This window comes from Aquarana catesbeiana, linkage group LG03 (assembly GCF_042186555.1).
Source record: "Aquarana catesbeiana isolate 2022-GZ linkage group LG03, ASM4218655v1, whole genome shotgun sequence".
Classification (NCBI taxonomy): domain Eukaryota; kingdom Metazoa; phylum Chordata; class Amphibia; order Anura; family Ranidae; genus Aquarana; species Aquarana catesbeiana.
The window spans coordinates 699,967,129-699,989,432 of record NC_133326.1 but is presented as its reverse complement, the minus strand read 5'-3'; the positions used below and the strand labels follow the sequence as shown (position 1 = coordinate 699,989,432).

Here is a 22,304-nt window from a genome sequence, read left to right as displayed (position 1 = left end):
TGTAGTGCATCCTCTGCACAGTGTGCACCTAAAGCTACCTGAAGACAATTGCTGTTGTTCTGCTCCTATTAATACCACAGGCAGGCAGCTACAGAATTTACAGTTAGTGTAGTGTGTCCTCTGCACAGTGTGCACCTAAAGCTACCTGAAGAAAATTGGTGGTGTTCTTCTGATCCTATTAGTACCGCAGGCAGCTGTAGTATTTACAAATTAGTGTAGTGCATCCTCTGCACAGTGTGCACCTAAAGCTACCTGAAGACAATTGCTGTTGTTCTGCTCCTATTAATACCACAGGCAGGCAGCTACAGTATTTACAGTTAGTGTACGGTGTCCTCTGCACAGTGTGCACCTAAAGCTACCTGAAGAAAATTGGTGGTGTTCTTCTGATCCTATTAGTACCACAGGCAGGCAGCTGCAGTATTTACAGTTAGTGTACTGCGGCCTCTGCACAGTGTGCACCTAAAGCTACCTGAAGACAATGGCTGTTCTTCTGATCCTATTAATACCACAGGCAGGCAGCTGTATTCACAGTTAGTGTACTGTGTCCTCTGCACAGTGTGCACCTAAAGCTACCTGAAGAAAATTGGTGGCGTTCTTCTGATCCTATTAGTACCACAGGCAGGCAGCTGCAGTATTTACCGTTAGTGTACTGTGTCCTCTGCACAGTGTGCACCTAAAGCTACCTGAAGAAAATTGGTGGTGTTCTTCTAAACCTATTAGTACCACAGGCAGGCAGCTGCAGTATTTACAGTTAGTGTACTGCGTCCTCTGCACAGTGTGCACCTAAAGCTACCTGAAGACAATTGTTGTTGTTCTGCTTCTATTAATACCACAGGCAAGCAGCTATAGTATTTACAGTTAGTGTACTGTGTCCCTTGCACAGTGTGCACCTAAAGCTACCTGAAGAAAACTGGTGGTGTTCTTCTGATCCTATTAGTAACACAGGCAGGCAGCTGCAGTATTTACAGTTAGTGTAATGCGTCCTCTGCACAGTGTGCACCTAAAGCTACCTGAAGACAATTGCTGTTCTTCTGCTCCTAGTAATACGACAGGCAGGCAGCTACAGGACTGCTGAGCTCTGATGAAGAAGGGACGAGCCCTTCGAAACGCGTTAGCGGGCAGTGCTATATATTCCTCTAAATACCTTTGGAAGGCTTCGTTCATCATTTTAACCACTTGCTGTTAGTTGATGTCCAAGGTTTACGGCATATGATTTTACTACTGCTTGTGCGTAATTTCCTTTATCATTTTACTCAATAAATGTTTTACAAAAGATAATGCACAAGGCTGGTGCACCCTTTTCTCTTTTTATTTCTTAGGCAGCTACAGTATTTACAGTTAGTGTACTGTGTCCTCTGCACAGTGTGCACCTAAAGCTACCTGAAGAAAATTGGTGGTGTTCTTCTGATCCTATTAGTACCACAGGTAGGCAGTTGATTCTGCTAGCTGCAGTATCAGTTTATATATATATATATATATATATATATATATATATATATATATATATATATATACATCCCAGCTTTGTGCAGCTACATCTCACTGCCATTAGTATGTCTGGAAGGCCAACAAGCAGAGGCAGACAGTCACAAGCCAATAAAAGAGGGCAAGCAGGCTCTGTGTCTTGAGGCAACAGTGCTGGTCGTGGAGACGGTGCATCTTCATCAGCACGTGGCCGTGGGACACGCTTGTCCTTTTTTTTGGCAGCTGGCCGTGTTGAGCCGCAACATGCGGAAGACTTGATAGAGTGGATGACCAAGCCATCCTCAACCTCCACATCCACTCTCACCCAGGCTCGGGGTACTATGTTTGGCAAAGCAGCTGCCAATGCGGTCTCTTCCCTCAGCTCAATGGCATCAGTCACTCCTTCCCTAGCCCCACCATGTCCTCCTGAGGAGTTCCCCCGAACTGTTTGACCACAGTGTTGGGTACATGCTCCAGGAGGATGCCCAGCGTTTTGAAGGCTCAGTTGATGGTACCCAGCTAGAGGAAGGCAGTAACGTGAGCCCAGAGAGGGGGGGTGCCCAAGAAGGACAGCAATCTGGCAGTTGTATTCCCCCAGCTGCAGCATACTGACAGCATTGCTCCAGTGATGAAGAGGGAGGGGATGATGAGATCACTGAATCCACGTGGGTGCCTGATAGGAGAGAGGAGAAGGAGGAGGAGGAGGCACATCTCCAACGAGGCAGGATGCCCTCCAGGGGCCAGCTTAAGGGCAGCACACCGACTGCATCACACCACAGAGCTCCGCATGTGCAGGGCGCTGCTGTCTCTGCGCGTTATTCCAAAAGTTCTTTGGTGTGGGCCTTTTTTGAGACGAGTGCATCAGATCCCACTGCTGCTATTTGCAACATATGTCTCAAGCGTATTTCGCGTGGCCAAAACATCACCCGCTTGGGCACCACATGCTTGACCAGACATATGTCAACCTGCCATGCAGTTAGTTGGCAAGCGTACCTAAAAGACCCACACCAAAGAACAAAGTGGACCTCTCCTTGCTCCTCATCAGCTGGGATCTCCAACCCCACTATACCTTCAGTCCTTTCTGAAACCTGCACTGAGAGGAATGAAGGTGCAGAATTAGGTGTGTCACAGCCAAGTAATTGCGGGCAATCTGCTATCGTTACACCGACGTCAGATTGTACCAGGCAAATTTCCCTGCCCCAGCTGCTGCACCGCCGAAAGAAGTTCGCTCCCAGCCATCCATATGCCCAGCGGTTGAATGCTAGCTTGGCTAAATTGCTAGCACTTCAACTGCTGCCTTTTCAGTTAGTAGACTCTGCCTCCTTCCGTGAGTTTGTGGAATGTGCGGTTCCTCAGTGGCAGGTTCCCAAATGCCACTTTTTCTCACGAAAGGCGATTCCGGCTCTCTACCGACATTTGGAAGGCAATGTCCTGGCCTCGCTGGACAGGGCGGTCAGGGGTAAGGTGCATATTACCACTGACTCATGGTCCAACAGGCATGAACAGGGACGTTACCTATCTTTCACTGCGCACTGGGTGACTCTTCTGGCAGCTGGGAAGGATGCAGGACAGGGTGCAGTAGTGTTGGAGGTTGTTCCGCCAACACGCCTCCAAAATTCTACTAGTGGTGATTCTGCCACACCTCTCTCCTCCACCCCCTCCTCTTCTTCTTCCTCCATGGCCTCTTCCTTAGCTGATTTTTCCTCGGAACCAGTGGTGCTCCGTAGGCGTTCAAGGGGCTACGCAAGCACGTAGGCAAAAAGATGCCATGTGGTGCTTGAGCTGGTGTGCTTTGGGGACAGGAGCTACATTGAGGCAAACGATTCTGTCAGCTCTGCAGGGGCAGGTTCAGAGGTGGTTGATGCCATGCCAGCTTAAGGCAGGTATGGTGGTTTGCGACAATGGCACCAACCTCCTCTCCGCCCTCCAACAGGGACAACTGACCCATGTGTCCTGTTTGGCTCACGTCCTTAACTTGGTGGTGCAGCGGTTTTTGGGCAGGTACCCGGGTTTACAGGATGTCCTGAGGCAGGCCAGGAAAGTCTGTCTGCATTTCCGCCGGTCATATAATGCCAGTGCTCGGCTGGCTGACCTCCAAAAGGAATTTAACCTGCTCAAGAACCGCCTAATCTGTGACATGCCCACCAGGTGGAACACAACGTTGGCCCTGCTGCAGCGGCTGCACACGCAGCAGAGGGCCATCAATGAGTACCTATCATGTCGTCCTTAGTGACCCAGAGGACTCCGGACCGAATGCCTCAGCAAACCTATGCTGCATGGCCTCCCTGATCCTGCAAAGCCTCCGGAAGGATCCTTGTATTCGTGGTATCAAGGGGAGGGATGATTACTTGCTGGCAATCCTCCTTGATCCACGTTACAAGGGTAAGGTTGCAGACCTTATCTTGCCGTCGCAGAGGGAGCAGAGGATGAAACATCTTCGGGAGGCCTTGCAGAAAAGTTTGTGCAATGCGTTTCCAGAGCCTGGGAGGTTACAATTTCCTGGTCCTCCTGGACATCGTGTTGCTGATGCTTTGGTCAGTCACAGAAGGAACGGTGGAGAAGGTGGCCATCTGACCAATGCGTTCAGGCGGTTCCAGCAACCATCGCCAGCGTCTGATTCACACGGTGCAGGATTACCTAGGGGTAAGATCAGACTTGGACACCATTCCCACCGAAAATCCTCTGGGTTACTGGGTCTTGAGCATGGATCACTGGCCAGAGCTTGCACAGTATGCAATTGAGCTACTGGCCTGTCCTGCATCCAGCGTTCTTTCTCAACGCACATTCAGTGCTGCTGGAGGCTTTGTAACTGATCATAGGGTGAGCCTGTCCACCAAATTGGTCCATCGGCTGACCTTCATTAAAATGAATCAGTCTTGGATCACCAGCTACCAAGCACCTGATGCTGATGTAACTGATTTTTTTTTTTAATGTGAGATCCCTTCAAGACTGCCTATGCTGATACTGAGTGACTATCCTGTCATGCTGAGTCACAATCCTCTTCCTCCTCCATTTTCATGCTGATAGCTTGTAAGAACATTTTGGTTCTGGGCACTGCCACCAGTGGCCAAGGCCCAATTTTTCTGCCCCTGTTTAACAGGGGTGTGTAATTACAATTTTTGATGCAATACTTTGCAGCAGGGCTCATTCCTGCGCTCCAACTAGAGTATCTGTGAGGGGTTGCAGTGTTGTGGCACCAGCACCAGTGCCTAAGGCCGAATTTTTCAGCCCCTGTTTAACAGGGGCTTATAATTACAATTTTTGATGCAATACTTTGCAGCAGGGCTCATTCCTGCGCTCCAGCTATAGTATCTGTGAGGGGTTGCAGTGTTGTGGCACCAGCACCAGTGCCCAAGGCCCAATTTTTTTTTTTTTTTACTTTTAATATTTTTATTGCTTTAATTATATATAACAATATTTCAGGTTACATAAAATGTTTGATACACTCTGTTGGATGAAAATTCGAGTTGATACAGGTATTCAGTAAATACATATAGAGGTGTTTGAATTAAACATAGCATAGTAGAGGTATTAGATGGAGCAGCCCCATGAATGTAAAATTCAGGGTCCAAGGGAGACCAGAGAGACAAGACCATCAGAACTCACTGACTGATATCAGCGGGCAAACATACCTGTGTAATTAAGGAGGAATTAGAGTTTTAATAGACTGTTAAGTATCCAGGACAGGACGTTTCTCCACCCCATAGGGAACTCGCTGTGGAGTAGACCTACCAGTCATTCAAGTCCCACTCAATTGCCAGGTCTTGTTCCCACCTTAGGGCGTAGGGAGGTTTGTTGATACTACTGGCAAGCGAGGTGTAGATAATGGAGATACCTCCCCTCTGATTCTTTATGTTGGAACACCATGTCTCATAAGCAGTTAGGGTAAGGGGTTCAGAGGTATCAGGCCATTTGGATAATTTGTAACAATTTATATCTTTCCGAATCAGGCATTTCTAATTTATTTTTGCAAATTCCGATAGTGAGGGGCCCTTCGCTTTTAAAAAGTGTCCAATTCGGTATAGGCCTTTATCAAGCCACCATTTGAAAGCAAGTATGTTTTGGCCTGGGGGAAATTCTGGGTTGTTAAATAGGTGGGCGAGAGGACAAATGTGTGATGTTAGGGAAGCGTTCTTTTGCAATCTGTCCCACAAGGACATCGAGTGAGAGAGTGTTGGGGCTAATATTGCCGGTCTAAGGCAGGGAGGAGCTCAGAGCAAGAAATCTATTGTGTGTCATGGGGTTGCTTGCCTTTCCATCCGTATCCAGTCTGGTTTTGGGCCCCTGGAGTATGCTATAGAGATTTGGGCGATTTGCGCTGCCTGGTAATACCACCAAACGTTAGGAAGAGCAAGTCCACCTTGGGTTTTTAGTCTATAAAGTGTTTCCTTGGAGCATCTTCTACCTTTGGAACCCCAGATGAATTTCAGGATGGAGGATTGGAATCGCATGAGTTGCGCTTTTTTCAGTGGGATAGGAAGCGAACGAAAAAGGTACAGGAGACGAGGAAGCAGGGTCATTTTTATAGAGTTCACTCTGCCCAGCCAGGATAGATCATGTTTTGACCACACGGACATGTCTGCCTCCAGTTTTTTGAACATCGGGGGATAGTTGGCAATGAATAATGTTTCGTATGAAGTTAGGTTGATGCCTAGGTAAGGAATATGTGAGGAACACCAAGTGAAAGGAAAATGTATCTGTAGGCGTTTAAGGAGGTCTGGGGGTACTGAGATGTTTAGGGCAGCGGATTTGGAGACATTGACACGGAGACCTGAGGCATTCCCAAACTGTTCTAGGAGCTTAATAATATTAGGGGTGGAAATAAGGGTTGATGTGATGAAGAGGAGTAGATCATCAGCGAATAAGGCACATTTATGTTCCTGCAGACCACAAGTGACTCATCTGATATCTGGATGGGTACGTATGGCGATTGCGAGGGATTCTATTGCGATTGCAAAAATCAGGGGCGATAACGGACATCCCTGCCTTGCGCCTTTTTCTATTGGGAATGTGTCCGAATATCTTCCCTGCAATTTCACCTTGGAGTAGAGTAGAAGGAGTGTAGAGTACCTAGGAAGATAGGGCCGAAACCCCATCTCTCCAGAACCCCAAAAATATATGGCCATGTGACTGTGTCAAATGTTTTTTGTAGACCAATGGAAAGCAAAAGTCCCTCCTGAGGGGAACCCTTGTCCCACTGTGATCTTAAGAGTGACACTACATCAATCGCCCTTCTCACCTGGTCAGGGCCCTGTCTCCCCAGGATAAATCCCGCTTGGTCTTGGTGAACATACTGAGCTATGAATGAGGACAAACGGTTTGCTAAAATTTTTGTTAGTAATTTGAGATCATTATTGATCAGAGAGATCGGGCGATAGTTGCTAGGAAGAGAGGGGTCTTTTCCCGGTTTGGGTATAAGTGAAACGTATGCCAGGTTCATGGATTTATCCAGGGGAGAACCTTTTTGAAGGAAATTAAAGAACCTGGCCAGGTAAGGGGACAGGATGTCAGAGAATTTTTTGTAATAGCCCACAGAGAATCCATCCGGACCTGGGGCGGATCCCTGTTTAAGATATTTGATGGTATCACAGATTTCCTTGGAGGTAATGGGTTGTTCTCATAAGTCAATGTGCTCCCTTGAAAATTTGGGGAGTGAGATGGAGTCAAGAAATTCTTCAGGGGAGGAGTTTGGACTTGATTTGTTTTTTCTATAAAGGGATGCATAGAAGTCATGGAAACATTCCATAATACTTTGAGGATTTTGTGTGTGTGTGGGGAAAAGCCAACTCACGAGGTTTGGGAGAGAGCTTGGCGGCTAATTTGGACCCGATCTTATCTTTTTGAAGATAAAACCTAGCCCCCGTCCAACGGAGGTGCTTTTCAGCCTCCGTAGTGAGGGCCAGGTTGAGCCTCAACCTATCTGCTTCTAATTATTGTTGAGATGACTGAGTGTGTTCACGTTTGTTACACTGTTGAGACTCCTGATATTCTTTCGTAAGATTCTCAATCTCGGCTCTGTGTTCTTTTTTAATGCGGGAAGAAAGCTGAATGAGCTTGCCCCGCATTACTGCTTTGTGGGCAGCCCAAAGAGTAGCCGGGGAAATCATCTCTGTGTCATTTGTGTGAAAGTAATCATTGAGTTCCTTTGCTAGCATGGTGCAGTGCACCGGATTACTTAATAACGATTCATTAAGCTGCCATTTAAATTCCTTTTGGGTGTTATTGGCTTGGCGTATTGTGAGAATGACCATGGAGTGGTCCGAGATAGGTGATTCTTTGATCAAGGATTTTACCGCTAGGGGAATGTGTGTCGCTTGGAGGAAAACATGATCTATCCTGGCATAGGTCTGGTGCGGGGCAGAGAAGTGCGTATAGTCTTTGGTGCATGGGTTGAGTTCCCTCCAGATATCAACTACTCCTGAGTCAAAGAGGAGTTTGGCAATTTTTAGACTATGTTTGGGGGGGGCTTCTAGAACGGGGTCGGCCGGTTCCTAATTTGTCTAGAGCCAGATCGAATGCTATATTCGAGTCTCCTCCCAGAATGATGATTCCCTCTAGTTGAGAAGAGAGGGACTGCATCATTGAGGCAAAGAATTTATCTTGTGCCTTATTCGTTGAGTAGTATGAGACAAAAGAATATAGTGTTCCATCGATGGTGCCCTTAACCAGAATGTATCTGCCTGATGGGTCCCTATGTGACATAGCGAAATTTAAGTGTTTGGAAAAACAAATGGCTACCCCTTTTGTTTTGTTCTCCGCATTGGAGAGAAAAAATTGGGGGAAGTGTTGGTGTAGAAAAGAAGGGTTATAGGGTCTAGGGAAGTGGGTCTCCTGGAGCAAAAGAATATCGGATTTTTGGGATTGATATAGTTTAAAGAGTTTTCTTCTTTTTATAGGGGAATTAATGCCTTGAACATTATGTGATACTATGCGTATTAGAGGAGGTTTCGTATCATTTACGTGCATGAATCAGAGAGGAGGTATGTACCATAACCGAGTGGGACTTACCTTGTGGTAGGCACCCGAACATCTTTGATCCGGTAGTGAATGGACTTCTAGGTGACCTTCGAGGGAAGAGAGGAGAAAGAACGAAGGATGAAGAAGAAGATGAGGACCATCTAAGAAGAAGCAAGAAGTAGAAAACATGTTAACAATACATAACCAATGAGATAAAATTACCCAAACTCAAGTAGCATGTGAGAACCCATTCTCACACACCAACATTCTTTTGCCTTAAACAAAAACAAATAAAGAAAAACAGCCCCCCCTAAAAACTAGGGGGGTAAACAGTCACCGCCTGAGAAGAGCGATAAATACTCTTCCCAGTCAGAGACAAGTGGAGGCGCATGACATCTGCTCCGGCCGCCTCCCAGGACCAAAACATTTTAGTGTATGTGGGCAGGGCCCCTAACAATGTACTCATAGTGAGCAAACCACCCGAGCTGCTGAGCCGTCCGTGACCCTTAAAACAGGGGCCATTTTGGGAAGACCCAGGAGTTCGGGGGGGGCCCACCACATTCTGGAAGGGAACAAGAATAATTTAAGCATACTGTGTGGGGGAGAAAATACTGTTCTAGATTATGGACTACTATTATATGTTTAAGCTGACTATGTAAGGAATACCGAGCACAGTATTGTGTCGTATATTTATGTAGGTGTCTATATATGTTGCAACAGAAGAAGAAAAAACTATTAATCTAAGAATTTTCCAGAAAGCAACCAGAACAAGAACAGTTTCGTGGTTAAAACTCAAGGAGTCAAAAAGAGAAGAAATAAAAAAAAAAATACAAAATGTTTGTAATCAGGAGCAAACGTTCCAAAAGAAAAACCTCCCGACTATGTAGTCGGGCAAAGAGGTGCTACATCTAGCGCAGCCATCAGGTCATGGAGAAAACGAGTTCCTCAGAGGATCCGGATGGATCAAGTAAGATGGAAAACGGGTCCAAAAGGAACCCTGTCCTTAAGCTGCGGTTAAGGAGGCCTGGATTCCTTGGATTTCTTAGACAGGTGCTTCTGCCACATAGGGGCGATGGGGCTGGATGGTGGTGGTCTCTTGGAAGAAGAATTGGGCCCTCTGCCTGAAGGCGCGGATTCTGGTTCTTGGGAGATGAGACCCAGCTGGAACAAAAGCTTTTCCCCCTCCAGGAATGATGAAAAGCTGTATGATTTATTGTTGAAAGCGAAAGATAGGTGAAAGGGAAAGGACCATCTGTAGGGGATCGCTTTCTGGTTAAGCACCAACAGGAGCGGTTTGAGCGATCTTCTTTTTTGTATGGTAAGTGGGGATAGGTCCGCAAAGACTTGTATGGGATGGCCTTGGAACATTAGTGCCCCTTCAGCACGTGAACGTTGCATCACCTCCTCCTTCACTTTGTAAAAATGAGGTTTTACTATGATGTCTCTCGGGAGGCCATCTTGGCGAGGAGGTTGTAGAGCTCTGTGAGCGCGGTCCATTTCAAGGCGGTGGTCTGGGATGTTGGGGATCAGTTCCTTGATAAATGATCACACAATGTGGTCAGTGTCTTCAAGGGATTCAGGGACTCCTCTAATGCAGAAGTGATATCTTCTCGAACGATTTTCGAGATCGTCAATTTTAGAAATTGCGATCTCAAGTTGGTCTTGTAAATCTTGAATTCTGGCCGTGTTCTGGTTCCTCCTAGTCACAGTTTGGTCTGCTTTGGCTTCTATTGTTTAGATTCGTGCCCCCAATTGCTGTAAATCAGCATGGATGGCTTTAGTGATTTGGTTGGCAGTTTGTGTAAGACCTCTGGATAGCATAGTAGCAAACATGGTCATCATCGCAGAAAAGTCCTGTGGAGAGGATGGAAGGCCCTGCGTGAATGCTGTGCCTGCCTCTGGGGAGGCCATGAAATCTTCCAAGGGGGAGAGGGCCATATCATCCAGGGTCCTGCCTATCAGGGACTCAGTGGAGGTGGGAGAAAGATATCCATGACAGTGTGCACTTACTGTGGGGCCCGCTGGCCCTGCAGAGCTGTCTTCCATGGCTGAACAGGAGTCCCTCCTTTCCTGCTCTGTCTCCCGATCTCCACCTCGTGCAATCTTGGCTGAGGCCGCGGGTCCCCGGGTCAGAGGATAAAGCCATGGACAAGTCTCTTCTGGCCGAACTCCCCGCCATCCTAGGGCTCCCTGGTGTATCCCCTTGCCGTAGGGGTAGATATGAGCCGGGGTTCTGCGCTGCGTGCGGCGCCGGAGGGTGTCTTGTGGCCGGAGCGATATGGAGCTCTCGAATTAAGCGTCCATCCGACGAGCTGCCACGAATGCGTCCTGCCAAGGCCCAATTTTTCAGCCCTTGTTTAACAGGGGCGTATAATTACAATTTTTGATGCAATACTTTGCAACAGGGCTCATTCCTGCGCTCCAACTATAGCATCTGTGAGGGGTTGCAGCGTTGTGGCAATTTTCTGCCCCTATTTAACAGGGGCATGTAATTACAATTATTGATGCAATACTTTGCAGCAGGGCTCATTCCTGCACTCCAACTAGAGTATCTGTGAGGGGTTGCAGTGTTGTGGCACCAGCACCAGTGCCCAAGGCCCAAATTTTCAGCCCCGGTTTAACAGGGGCGTATAATTACAATTTTTGATGCAATACTTTGCAGCAGGGCTCATTCCTGTGCTCCAACTATAGCATCTGTGAGGGGTTGCAGTGTTGTGGCACCAGTGCCTAAGCTCCAATTTTTATGCCCCTGTTCAACAAGGACATGTAATTACAATTCTTGATCTAATATATCATAGCAGGGCCCATTTTTGCACCCACCAAGAGTAACTGTGAGGGCTTACAGTGTTGTGGCAACACCACCATAAAACACCACCACCAAAGGCCCAATTTTTCTGCCCCTGTTCAACAGGTGCATGTAATTACAATTCTTGATATAATATTTCACAGCAGGGCCCGTTCCAGCGCCCACCAAGATTAACTGTGGGGACTTACAGTGTTGTGGCACCAGCACCACTACCACCACCACCACCAAAGGCCCAATTTTTCTACCACTGTTCAACAATGGCATGTAATTACAATTCTTGATCTAATATTTCACAGCAGGGCCCGTTCCTGCACCCACCTAGAGTAACTGTGAGGGCTTACAGTGTTGTGGCAACACCAACACCTAAGGCCCCAATTTCTGCAGAGTATATAGGGCAGGCCCCTACTTTCAAACATCCAACTTACAAACGACTCCTACTTGCAAATGGAAGGAGACAACAGGAAGTGAGATGAAATCTACCCCTAGGAAGGGAAATTCTCTCCTGTAAGAGTTAATATGGGAAAAACGTGTCTCTTCTTCACTGATGATTTATCACCAATCCTTGTTTCACTAAAAACACCCAAATTTTCAAAAAACATTTGTCATTGGGACAGAAAGTGAGGTGAAATCTTCTGAAGAGGTACATAGACAGAAAAACAAATGTTACAGGGGTGATAACCCTTCCCTATGTTATCCAAAAAGCTTAAAATAGATTTTTTGGCTAGAGCTACACTTTAAAAATGTACCAGTTCAAAATTACAAACAGATTCTACTTAACAACAAACCTACAGTCCCTGTTTTGTTTGCACTGCCTGTATACTGCTGTTCAGAGGCCCCACGCCTTTCCTTTTTTTAATTTGGGTGCGGGGTTCCCCTTAATATCCATACAAGACCCAAAGGGCCTGGTAATAGACTGGGGGGTGGGGGGTACCCATGCTGTTTGTCACTGATTTTCATCCATATTGCTCGAACCCGGCATTACATTAAAGCCGGAAGCAGTTTTAAATGACTTTTATTCCTTTAAAAATGTAATTTTGCGCAGGGACTGTTCTAAGCACAGGAAACACGTGCCACTTTACAGGCATACTATAGACACCCCCCAGGTACGATATTTAAAGGAATATTTCACTTTTTTTTCACTTTAGGCATCATTAAAATCACTACTCGCGAAAAAACAGCCGTTTTTAAAACTTTTTTTTGCATTGCTAACATGTCCCCTGGGGCAGGACCCGGGTCCCCAAACCCTTTTTAGGACAATAACTTGCATATTAGCCTTTAAAATTAGCACTTTTGATTTAAAACGTTCTAATCCCATAGACTTTAATGGGGTTCTAAAGTTTGCGCAAACTTTCGGTCCGTTCGCAGGTTCTGGTGCCAACCGAACCGGGGGGTGTTTGGCTCATCCCTATTGGCTGAGATAGCAGTGGGAGCCATTGGCTCCCACTACTGTCAATCATAGGTAGTGAGCTAATAAGGAGAGAGTGGGGCTACGCTGAGCCACGCTCCATGTGTGTGAATGGACACAGAAAGCAGTAGCTAGGGAGTGAGCGTGCTCGAGTGCCCCATAGTAAGGGGGTGCTCGGTAGGAGGGAGGTGTCAACAGTGCCGGTGGGGAACCTGGGAAGGAGAAGCAGCCATTGTTAAGTCTTCTTAAGTCCAGTATGTATTTTATGAAAACAGAAGGTGGAGACACCACACACCGGAACCCAGCCACTATGTAGAGAGGTAAAGATACGGCTTCAGCCTGAACTCCTCCTGGCTATGCTCCTCTGATATGTTTCGTCCCACCTAGATGGCTTAATCATATCCCTGCAGGTGGGGAGAAACATGTCAGAGGAACATAGCCAGGAGGAGTTCAGGTTGGAGCTGTATCTCTACCTCTCTATATAGTGGTTGGATTCCCGTGTGCAGCTTCTCCATCTTCTGTTTTCTGATCTGTTTCTACTAGCCTAGATGAGCTTGTGTGAACGTCAGCACCTGATCTGTGCTTTGGACTGCAGGGGGAAGTTTTGCAGTGCTTTTATGCGGCTCTCCAAGTTTTTTGTATACGGGTCACAGACTGTATTTTAGTTTTGGATAGAGATGAAAAGATTTAGAATGTCTATCAAGCTTTGTATTGCTGTCTGTGTCCTCATTGGAGAGATTCTCCCTCTTTATTTGTAATCAGGGACCTAATATGCTGCCACAGCAGTCATGCTGGCCAAGGGCACCTCCCACCATCCTCCTGCATCAAGAATGAAATTGGTCACTGTACTGTACAGTCTGTACACCTGTAGTTTGGAGAAACTCCACCGTCTTGGTTGCTCACATTCTCCCAGCCCGAGGCCCACCTCCAGAAATAAAGGAATGTCCACACGTGTAGCCTTTGTAAAGTTTTACTGTAGCAGGAACAGCATGCACAAATATTTCCAAAACACCAATATACCTCTTTGCACCTGACATTGGTAACACTGTACAGTTCAAATTCAGCTTTAACACAGGGATGCCGACCAGCATTTCCAGCTCCCTCACTGTAGGTTCCCTTAGATGGGATCTCCAGTGGGCTTATACTGGGCCTGCCCTGAAGGGCTTTGTTCACGTGGACATTCATTTCATATACTGTTGTACTGCAGGCCACCTTTTCCTATTTACCTCTGCTCTCAAGTCCTTTCTGTCCTGATTATAAAGGGCTAATCTAGTCCCACCCACAGTACACACCTGGGGGGAGGGATTTCCCTAAAATGGGTATTGACCCCTGCTTACATGTTTGTAATGGTGACCAATTTCACCAGGACAAAAATTGATTAGACATCCAAAATGTTATCGGAACAGGAGGTGAAGGGATTTAACACAATTTCTTTTTACTTCCTTTTGTGTCTGTTGGACAGGAATTAAGAAGAGATCTCTATAGTGAGACACAGACAGACACAAAAAATATACATGAGTTTCAATCATTGCCTATGCTCACTATAAAAATGGTTTTGGCTTTAGATATTTTTTTCAACTATGAGCCACAGACTCATAAGAGGAATGCAGCCAGTGAAGTCAAAACTACATACTCCTGTATGCTTGTTGAGGGTCAATGACTCTAACATTTTCAGAAGACAATACAGCAGTGAGTGGTCTCCAAACTGGCACTTTGCTTGCTTTTATCTGCCCCTTGGTGCCATAATTCTCTCCACTGACACCAATGAAGGGTCACAATTCCTCCCATTTATACCAATGATGGAGCACAATTGCACCCAATGACACCAACTATGGGGCTCAATGACACCCAACGATGGGGCACTGTTCCTCCCAATGAGACCACCAATGACACCAATGATGGGGCCCAATTCTTCCCAGTGACACCAACAATGGGGTGCAATTCCTCCCACTGACACCAATGATGAGGCACAATTACTCTCACTGAAACAAACAATGGGAAATTATTTTTTCCCCACTGATATTGGGACCTTTTCTACTTAAATGGCCACAGTCTGGCCCCCTTAAAGTCTGAAGGACTGTAAACTGGCCCTTTGTTTAGAAAGTTTGGAGATCCCTGCTATACAGTATTTTCCATATAGCCGTATCTTGAATTAGCTGAGATTAAACTGGATTACCATGACAAGTAGAAAAACTCAACAATGACTACTTCTATATCTCTTTTCAGACAGGTTATCATTAACCATCTTTTGAACTAGGTATTTTTAAGTTGGATTGGTATCATGACATCACATATGTGAATGGGAACGCTTTTGAAGCAGTCTTGTGATGGCTTTTTTCACTTCTTGGTTCCTCAGGCTGTAGATAAGAGGATTTAACATTGGAGTCACCACCGTGTAGAATACAGAGGATACCTTTTCCTGTGTTTTGAGGGTAATGGAGGATGGATGAAAGTAAGCACAGACAACTGCAACGTAGAAGATGGTAGAACACATCAGATGTGAGGAGCAGGTGCTAAATGCTTTCCTCCTGCCAGCCGCAGAGTTTATCCGTAAGACAGAATTCATGATGAAGATGTAGGAGACCAGGATGATTGTCATTGAAATGAAGCAACAAGAACCCCCAAAGAAAAGGGTGATGATGGTGCAGGTGTGGATTTTGGAACAGGACAGCCTGGCCAGAGGAGGGATGTCACAGTAGAAATGGTCTATAAGGTTAGAGTCACAGAATTCAAGACTGAATAGACTGCTGGTCTGTGCAACTGACTGCACAAAGGCAATAAAGAATGAGAGAATCACAAGACTGAGACATTTCTTATTAGTCATTACTGAGACATAGTGAAGAGGGTGGCATATAGCAACATATCGGTCATATGCCATGACCGAGAGGACCAAGATCTCTGTACCTGCCAGTGCACAAAAGAAGTAGAATTGAAGAGTGCAACCCATGAATGTGATTAATTTTCTCTCGGAAAGGAGGTCAGACAACATTTTAGGAGTAACTACTGAAGAGTAGAAGAGGTCCACCAAAGACAGATATCTCAGTAAGTAGTACATTGGAGTGTGGAGGCTGGGTGAAATATATACCATTACCATCATCCCAATGTTTCCAAGCACGGCCACTATGTAAACAATTAAAAAGAGCACAAAGAGGAACAGGGCAACAAATTTATCATCAGTAAGACCAGAAAGCTCAAACACGGTCACTTGAGTCTTGTTCTTGACACCCATGATGTTTTTGGTCTGAAACAGTTGAAATAAACATCTCATTTGTTTATGAAAATAGTATATGTAAAGATTATACAAACTGGTGTCTTACCGTAAATGTTAAAACATTGAGATTGTTTTTTAACTACTTTCCAACCACAAATCCCATACCCATGCACTGCGGGGCTTATACATACTATGCGCCTCACTGGGGCATGCAGAGGCACGGTCTGCAACTGTCGTGTCAACCAGACCCAGCGGATTGTGGTGCTCAGTATCGGGCCACTGTGAGCTGTGTGTAGTTTCTTAATTTCCAAAAAATTGTGCCAAGAACTTCAAAAAAATCACCATGCCTCTTACTAAATACCTTGGACTGACTACTTTTCAAAAAAGGGTCTTTTGGGGGGCTTTGTTCTGTCCTAGCATTGTAGGATTTTAAGAAATTAGATCAGTTAGGCAGTCAGTAGATCAGGATTGATCAATTCTCATATGTATATACCATAGTTTGTGGACTCTATAACTGTTACACAGACTAAATATTATACGCTGATTTTTGTTATTTTTCACCAAAGACATGTAGTAGAATACATTTTGACCTAATATTATGAAGAAAGATTATTTATTTGAAAACATTTATAACAGAAACTAAAAAAAACTTGTTTTTTTCAGAATTTGGGGAATTTTTTTTGCTTCTATAGCAAAAAAATAACAACCCAGTGGTGATAAAATACCACCAAAAGAAAGCTCTATTTGTTGTGAAAAAAATTATGTTATTTCATTTGGGTACAGTATTGTATGACCGAGCAATTACCAGTTAAAACAGAGCAGTGCCGAATAGCAAAATATGGTCTGGTCATGAAGGGGGTAAAACTTTCCTGGAGGTCAAGTGGTTAAAAATGTGTGGCTGTCATTGAGAATGTAAACTGACTCTGTGCATGAGGGCCCCCCAAACCTGAAGTCCCCCGAGCCCTCCAAGGTCCAAATCTGGCCCTAATCAGAGTGTATATTTTTGCTGCGCACAGAGAATGAATGAGTACCAGGAACTTTAAAAAAATAAAAAAAAGTAAAACTGTTCATCTGAAAAAGCATATTCCATAAGTCCTACTCAATGTATATATTGTATATATACAAGTGCATCTCATGAAATTAGAATATCATCAAAAAGTTAATTTATTTCAGTAATTCAATTAAAAAGCTCATATATTTTATATACAGTACCGCTCAAAAGTGAGTACACCCCTCACATTTTTGTAAATATTTTATTATATCTTTTTAATTGACAACACTAAAGAAATTACACTTTGCTACAATGTAAAGTAGTGAGCGTACAGCTTGTATAACAGTGTAAATTTGCTCTTCCCTCAAAATAACTCAACACACAGCCATTAATGTCTAAACCGCTGGCAAAAAAGTGAGTACACCCCTAAGTGAAAATGTCCAAATTGGGCCCAATTAGCCAATTTCCATCCCCGGTGTCATGTGACTCGTTAGTGTTACAAGGTCTCAGGTGTGCATGGGGAGTAGGTGTGTTACATTTGGTGTTATTGCTCTCACTCTCTCATACTGGTCACTGGAAGTTCAACATGGCACCTCATGGCAAAGAACTCTCTGAGGATCTGAAGAAAAGAATTGTTGCTCTACATAAAGATGGCCTAGGCTATAAGAAGATTGCCAAGACCCTGAAACTGAGCTGCAGCATGGTGGCCAAGGCCATACAGCGGTTTAACAGGACAGGTTCCACTCAGAACAGGCCTCGCCATGGTCGACCGAAGAAGTTAAGTGCATGTGCTCAGCATCATATGCAGGAGTTGTCTTTGGGAAATGGATGCATGAGTGCTGCCAGCATTGCTGCAGTGGTTGAAGGGGTGGGGGGTCAGCCTGTCAGTGTTCAGACCATACGCCGTATACTGCATCAAATTGGTCTGCATGGCTGTTGTCCCAGAAGGAAGCCTCTTCTAAAGATGATGCACAAGAAAGCCTGCAAACTGTTTGCTGAAGACAAGCAGACCAGGGACATGGATTAATGGAACCATGTCCTGTGGTCTGATGAGACCAAGATAAACTTATTTGGTTTAAATGGTGTCAAGCGTGTGTGGCGGCAACCAGGTAAGGAGTACAAAGACAAGTGTGTCTTGCCTACAGTCAAGCATGGTGGTGGGAGTGTCATAGTCTGGGGCTGCATGAGTGCTGGCGGCACCGGGGAGCTACAGTTCATTGAGGGTACTATGAATGCCAACATGTACTGTGACATACTGAAGCAGAGCATGATCCCCTCCCTTAGTAGACTGTGCCGCAGGGCAATATTCCAACATAATAATGACCTCAAACACATCTCCAAGACGACCACTGCCTTGCTAAAGAAGCTGAGGGTAACAGTGTTGGACTGGCCAAGCATGTCTCCAGACCTAAACCCTATTGAGCATCTGTGGGGCATCCTCAAATGGAAGGTGGAAGAGCGCAATGTCTCTAAAATTCACCAGCTTCATAATGTCCTCATCGAGGAGTGGAAGAGGACTCCAGTGGCAACCTGTGAAGCTCTGGTGAACTCCATACCGAAGAGGGTTAAGGCAGTGCTGGAAAATAATGGTGGCCACAAAAAATATTAACACTTTGGGCCAAATTTGGACATTTTCACTTAGGGATGTACTCATTTTGTTGCCAGTAGTTTAGAAATGAATGGCTGTGTGTTGAGTTATTTTGAGGGGACATCAAATTTACACTGTTATACAAGCTGTACACTCACTACTTTACATTGTAGCAAAGTGTCATTTCTTCAGTGTTGTCACATTAAAAGATATAATAAAATATTTACAAAAATGTGAGGGGTGAGATACTGTAGATGCGTTACACACAGTGATATATTTTAAGCATTTCTTTCTTTTAATTTTGATGATTATGGCCTACAGCTAGTAAAAACCAATCAGTATCTCAGAATATTAGAATATTACATAAGACCAATGAAAAAAGGATTTTTAATACAGAAATGTTGTCTTACTGAAAACTATGTCCATGTACAGTACAGTATGCACTGAATACTTGGTCGGGGCTCCTTTTGCATGAATTACGGCATCAATGCGGTGTGGCATGGAGGTGATCAGCCTCTGGCACTGCTGAGGTGTTATGGAAGCCCAGGTTGCTTTGATAGCGGCCTTGAGCTCATCTGCATTGTCGGGTCTGATGTCTCTCATCTTCTTCTTGACAATACCCCTCAGATTCTCTATGGGGTTTAGGTCAGGCGAGTTTGCTGGCCAATCAAGCACAGTGATACCATGATCCATAAACCAGGTGTTGGTAGTTTTGGCAGTGAGTCCTGCTGGAAAATGAAATCAGCATCTCCATAAAGCTGGTCAGCAGAGGGAAGCATGAAGTGCTCTAGAATTTCCTGGTAAAGGGCTGCTCTGATTTTGGACTTGATAAAACACTTTGGGCCAACACCAGCAGATGACATGGCCCCCCAAATCATCACTGACTGTGGAAACTTCACACTGAACCTCATGCAACTTGGAAGTGTGAACTCTGTTGTGTCTCTGGGACAGGGAGTAAAGTTAAATGTCCCTGAAGAAACAGAGATAGGAAAAACCCTGAAAAAGCAAACAAAATAAACTTGACCTTTACCTACTGCATTGGTGTACTGCACTGGTGACAGTATGTTAAAAATAAAACTGTGAAAAAAAAATCTAATTATATTTAATTTCATTTTTCAAAAATTTGTGACAAAAAATTACGATGCCTCTTACTGGGCTGTCCACTTTTAGGTCCTCAAGAAATGAGAGCGGCCGTCAGTACATTGGGATTGATCAATTTTCAAATATATATCCCATAGTTTGTAGAATCTAGAATTTTCACAAAGACTAAATAATATTCAATGATTTGGGTTATTTTTACCAAAGAAATGTAGCAGAATATATTTTGGTCTAAATTTATGAAGAAAAATTATTTGTCTGCAAAATTTTATAACAGAAAACTAAGAAAAAACTTTCCCCCCCCCAAATTTTCAGAAGTTTATCAATTTATATAGCAAAAAAAACAACAACAAAAAAAAACAACCCAGTAATAATTAAATACCACCAAAAGAAAGCTCTAATTGTGTGAAACAAATCATATAAATGTCATTTGAGTACAGTGTTGCATGATTGAGCAATTGCCAGTTGAACTAGCACAGTGTTGAACAGAAAAAAATGCCCTGGTCATAAAAGGGGTAAAACCTTCACTAAAAATTGATTTTATTTTTCTTAAAAAAAAAAACGAGTGCATTTGGCAATGTGTAGAAAACATGTGGGTTAAGAGGACTTGTTTCTGATGTTATTTATGGGAGAGACATATTATGGGGTTGATTTATTCAAACTGGAGTACTCACAATCTGGTACAGCTGGACTTTTTAGCCAATCAGCTTCTAACTTTAGCTTGTTCAATTAAGCTTTGACAATAAAACCTGGAAGCTGATTGGTTTCTGTGCAGAGCTGCACCAGATTTTGCATGCTTCAGTTTTAGTAAATCTTCCCCTATGTGTCTTATTATGTGTGATTATGGAAATCAATTTATTTATCTATTTTTATTTATTTATTCATTTATTTTTTTAGTCATTTTATATTTGAGTTATTTTGGATAATATATATTTTTGTGTGTGTACCTTATTGGTGTTGTATATATATTGCTATGAATGGGTATTTTGTAACAGGTCTATATTTTTTAAAAAGCTTGCAAGTAAAAAGAAAAAAAATATAAAATAAAATAAAAACCAACTGCCCACCCCCCCCCCCAAAAAAAAAAAAACCTAGAGTTATATTTTGATTGTTATATTAATTCATATACGTGGTAACAGTGTTTATGAAAAAAAAAATGCCAATTGTTGGATACACGATGCACAAAGAAAACTGAATGTCATCTAGTTCGGGTTTACATTTAATTTAAATGCATGGAGGAAGGTGAGCAAAAATAATCAGAACTTCAGAATTTCTTCTAGAAGGAACAATCACTGTATACATCCGATCTGCCGGTCGTCTGAAACCTTAAATAATGCAAATATTTTCTTCAAAAGTAAATTCTTTGTTTCTTCTTCTTTTGTTGTAGTATTGCTGGTTTTTGTCGAGTCATATAACAACAGTAGCAAATTGAGTGATATTTACATGATTCGTTGACTTTGCCGTGTTGCAATCTGAAGCATCTCTTATTATTGTACAAATCTCTTATATATATATATATATATATATATATATATATATATATATATATATAAATATAATAAAGAACGCAGGCATTTCCATTGTCCTCTTACTCCTTTGAGAAGTAATTTTTTGATGCTCAGGCCCCACACAATCACAACCTGCCCCAGGGACCTTCATAAAAATAGATCTTTAAAGACCAGTAGATGATTTCTGTTAGCTTGTATTAATAATAATTTAATACAGAATAATTTAAAACTGATACATTTAATATGGATTATTACCCATCATTGGCTTGCATGTCTCAAGTAGCTGGCTGTGCCTGAGAAAGACCATTTCCCCCCACCCCACCCACCCCACCCTAGGTGCACTACTGCTTTGCTCACCCTAGGTGCACTACTACTTTGCCCACCATAGGTGCACTACTTTCACAGAGTCACCTAGAGAAATGCTCCTTAAAGTACAATCTATGTCCTGCACTATCAAGCTCAGCAAATGTGGGCAACAAGTAAATATGATTTCTTCTATGTATATAAATATATTAAAAGTGATTGTAAGGGTTCAAGGTTTTTTGTAAACGCTCATACACTCTATGCTTGAAGGTACTGTCAATCATAGGTAGTGAGCCAGTAAGGAGAGAGTGGAGCTGGGCTGAGCCACGCTCCGTGTGTGAATGGATACAGAAAGAAGTAGCTCGGGAATGAGCTTGCTCAGGTGCCCCATAGTAAGGGGGGCGCTCAGCGGGAGGGAGGTGTCAACAGTGCCGGTGAGGAACCTGAGAAGGAGAAGCAGCCATTGCTAAGACTTTATCTTAAGTCCAGTTTGTATTTTAGGAAAACAGAAGGTGGAGACACCGCACACAGGAACCCAGACACTATGTAGAGAGGTAAAGATGCGGCTTCAGCCTGAACTCCTGGCTATGCTCCTCTGATATGTTTCGTCCCACCTAGATGGCTTAATCATATCCCTGCAGATGGGGAGAAACATGTCAGAGGAACATAGCCAGGAGGAGTTCAGGTTGGAGCTGTATCTCTACCTCTCTATATAGTGGTTGGATTCCCGTGTGCAGCTTCTCCATCTTCTGTTTTCCAATCTGTTTCTGCTAGTCTGGATGAGCTTGTTTGAACGTCAGCACCCGATCTGTGCTTTGGACTGCAGGGGGAAGTTTTGCAGTGCTTTTATGCGGCTCTCCAAGTTTTTTGTATATGGGTCACAGACTGTATTTTAGTTTTGGATAGAGATGAAAACGTTTAGAACGTCTATCAAGTTTTGTATTGCTGTCTGTGTCCTCATTGGAGAGATTCA

At 44.0% G+C, this 22,304-nt stretch overlaps 1 protein-coding gene across 1 annotated transcript; it reads right to left on the bottom strand.

The window, feature by feature from the left end:
• Nucleotides 1-14,919: 14,919 nt before the first annotated feature.
• LOC141134329 (olfactory receptor 5AR1-like) lies at nt 14,920-15,861 on the bottom strand. Its single transcript, XM_073623902.1, has one exon. The coding sequence runs from the start codon at nt 15,859-15,861 to the stop codon at nt 14,920-14,922; it is 942 nt and encodes a 313-aa protein (XP_073480003.1).
• Between the last annotated feature and the right edge of the window lie 6,443 nt (nt 15,862-22,304).

Coding starts and splice junctions, on each gene's coding strand:
- LOC141134329 (XM_073623902.1), bottom strand. CDS start 15,861: ATGGGTGTCAAGAACAAGACTCAAGTGACCGTGTTTGAGCTTTCTGGT.